This window comes from Anolis carolinensis, unplaced genomic scaffold, assembly GCF_035594765.1.
Source record: "Anolis carolinensis isolate JA03-04 unplaced genomic scaffold, rAnoCar3.1.pri scaffold_9, whole genome shotgun sequence".
Classification (NCBI taxonomy): Eukaryota; Metazoa; Chordata; class Lepidosauria; order Squamata; family Dactyloidae; genus Anolis; species Anolis carolinensis.
The window spans coordinates 29,748,406-29,752,090 of NW_026943820.1; the positions used below are offsets into that span (position 1 = coordinate 29,748,406).

A 3,685-nucleotide genomic window follows, 5' to 3' on the forward strand; every position below is an offset into this window, starting at 1 on the left:
CTACACTTGTTTTTATTAACTTTATATACTCTTACAATAAAGATATTAGATAGATTCTGGCCTCTGTGTATGGTTATTGGTGCTCTGCAGCCTGGGTCTTGACACTGTGAGCCACCACCCACCTGCACAGCGCCAACACCGCCTTCCAGGCCGGTTCCGGTGCCGAAGGGGATGATGGGAGCCCCACGGCTGTAGCACGCCTGGGCCAGGAGGCTGACGTGGTCCACGTTCTGCGGCCAGACCACCGCATCCGGCGGGCGGCACCTGAAACGGCAGACCAATGCAAATTCGTGATGAATATATATAGACATACAGTATACATACACCCACACATATATACATATACATATATACCACAAATGCACATTCATGACGAATAGATATAGATATACAGATATATACATACATACAACATACATATCCACCACAATGTAAATTCATGATGAAGAGATATACCCATACACACACACATCCATACATAAACACACATATACATATACATATCCACCACAAATGCAAATACATGATATATATATACACACACACACATATACATATCCACCACAAATGCAAATTCATGATGAATATATTGGTATATATATATATAGATAGATAGATACACAGATACAGAACATACACACACATATATACTTATATACATATATGTGTGTGTGTGTGTGTGTGTATATATATATATACACACACACACACAAATACATATACTGTATGTATCCACAACAAATGCAAGTTCATGATTTATACAGATAGATATAGATATGTATACGTATTTATAGATATATACATACACACACACATACATGCACACACATGCATATACATATCCACCACAAATGCAAGTTCATGATTATTATATATAGATACATACACACGCATACACACACACACATATAAATACATATACATATCCACCACAAATGAAAATTCATGAATATATATTTTTAAATATACACGCATACACATGCTTGTCATCACAAATGCACATTTGTGATGGAAAAAAGTATATATCCATGCACACACACACATATATATACACATATCCACCACAAATGCAAATTCATGGTGAATATATATATGCGATGAATATACCATACCAGCAGATGCGTGTGTGTGTATTCTTCACCGTGAATTTCCATTTGGAGTGGAAACCCAAAATAAGCTTTACTACAAAGCTGGACAAAATCTGGTTCTCCGAGGATGCATCTACACTGTCGAGTTAATGCAGTTTGCAACCACTTGGGCAGCCATACCTGTGCATGGATTCGTCATGGCCGTGTTGCTCGCGGACGGCGGGGGCCGTGGAGACGTTGGGAGCCCCCACCACCGCCCTCAAGGAGTCCAGGAAGCCCTCCGTCAGCCACGCCTGGCAGGAAGAACAACATTGGGGAAACAGGAGCAAATTACTATTATTATTATTATTATTATTATTATTATTATTATTATTATTAATCTTATTATTATTATTATTATTATTATTATTATTATTATTATTATATAATAATAATAACAACAGTCCTAGACACTTGGGATGTGTTCAACTTGTGGCTTTGTGATACGAAATCCAGCATATAGATCTCGCTTGCTGTGTCGTACTACGTCGTTGTGTCAATAATAATAATAATAATAATAATAATATAGGCTGTTAAGTATGTACACATATGTGCTGTATATGTACACACACATATATGATGATAATAATAATAATAATAATAATAATAATATAGGCTGTTAAGTATGTACACATATGTGCTGTATATGTACACACACATACAGTAGAGTCTCACTTATCCAACATAAACGGGCCGGCAGAATGTTGGATAAGCGAATATGTTGGATAATAAGGAGGCATTAAGGAAAAGCCTATTAAACATCAAATTAGGTTATGATTTTACAAATGAAGCACCAAAACATCATGTTAGACAACAAATTTGGCAGAAAAAGTAGTTCAATACGCAGTAATGCTATGTAGTAATTACTGTATTTATGAATTTAGCACCAAAATATCACGATATATTGAAAACATTGACTACAAAAATGTGTTGGATAATCCAGAACGTTGGATAAGCGAGTGTTGGATAAGTGAGACTCTACTGTATATGATGATAATAATAATAATAATAATAATAATAATAATAATAATATAGGCTGTTAAGTATGTACACATATGTGCTGTATATGTACACACATATATGATGACAATAATAATAACAATAATAATAATATAGGCTGTTAAGTATGTACACATATGTTTGCCATACATGGAAACATATAATAATAATAATAATAATAATAATAATAATAATAATAATAATAATAATAATAATTTATAGGCTGTTAAGTATGTACACATATGTTTGCTGTACATGTACACATATAATAATAATACACATATGTTTGCCGTATATGGACACATATAATAATAATAATAATAATAACAAAATCCAGCATATACGTCTTGTTTGCTGTGTCATACTCTGTCTTTGTGTCAATAATAATAATAATAATAATAATAATTTATAGGCTGTTAAGTATGTACACATATGTTTGCTGTACATGTACAGATATAATAATAATAATTTATAGGCTGTTAAGTATTAACACATATGTTTGCCGTATATGGACATATATTATAATAATAATAATAATAATAATAATAATAACGAAATCCAGCATATACGTCTTGTTTGCTGCATCGTACTCTGTCTTTATGTCAATAATAATAATAATGTATAGGCTGTTAAGTATGTACACATATGTTTGCCGTATATGGACACATAATAATAATAATAATAATAATAATAATAATAATAATAATAATAATAATAATAATGTATAGGCTGTTAGGTATATGCACACGTGTTTGCCCAACCCTCCCCTGCGATACAATGCAGTTTGGAGCTGCATTCTATGTTCAGTGTGTAGATGCATCTAATGGAGTTCAATGCAGTTTCAACTGCATTAAAGTGCCATGTGGTGCAGTTCAATGCACTTTGGAACTGAGTTATATAATCAGTGTAGACCCATCTAATGGAGTTCAATGTAGCCCAGAGTGCACTCCCTCAAAGGTCGGGCCCCTCCCTGCCCCCGGCACCCTATGGCGGGCCTATCGCGCGACAAGGGCTGTCCGCACGGAGGCGTACCTTGGCTGCGGCTCCTCTGGAGTAGGCCCTGCGAGCGGCAGGCCCGAGGCTTCTCCTCCCGAGAGCCATGACCCTGGACGGGGAGAAGGACGGAGGGAGGGAGGGTCGCGGGGAGAACAGGAAGGAAGGAAGGAAGGCCCGCCCCGCCCGGGGAGTCTTAAGGTGGACCGGATTGGCCGGGCCTGCATCCGCACTGGGGACTTAGCGCGGTTTCATACCGCTTCGTATGCCCCGGCTCATTGCCATGGAATCATGAGAACTGCACTTGGCCTGGGCAGGGAGAGCTCCGCGCCTTGTCAATCAATCCCTTGGAGGAGGAGGAACAAAGAGATGGGACCCCCAAAGGGCATCTATCCCAACCCCAGATCTATATGTGTGTGCGTGTGTTATGGTATATGTATTATATATCAGATCTATTTATCTATATGTATGTATATGTATATGTATATGTATATGTCTGTGCGTGTTTATATGTCTGTGTTACTTAGGAAAAGTAAGTAAAGTGTCTGTGTTGTGTTATATATATA

General features: G+C 36.8%; 1 protein-coding gene across 2 annotated transcripts in view; it reads right to left on the reverse strand.

The window, feature by feature from the left end:
- Window positions 1-3,302, reverse strand: part of ldhd (lactate dehydrogenase D) — a 31,064-nt gene extending 27,762 nt beyond the window's left edge. For both annotated transcript variants that reach the window (XM_062961502.1, XM_062961501.1), the window contains exons 1-3: window positions 3,159-3,302; window positions 1,269-1,381; window positions 123-264 (exon numbers count right to left, since the gene is read on the reverse strand). In XM_062961502.1, coding sequence (XP_062817572.1) covers window positions 123-264; window positions 1,269-1,381; window positions 3,159-3,227 — 324 coding nt within the window. In that variant the 5' untranslated portion in view covers window positions 3,228-3,302. The remainder of the gene's footprint in view (window positions 1-122; window positions 265-1,268; window positions 1,382-3,158) is intronic.
- Between the last annotated feature and the right edge of the window lie 383 nt (window positions 3,303-3,685).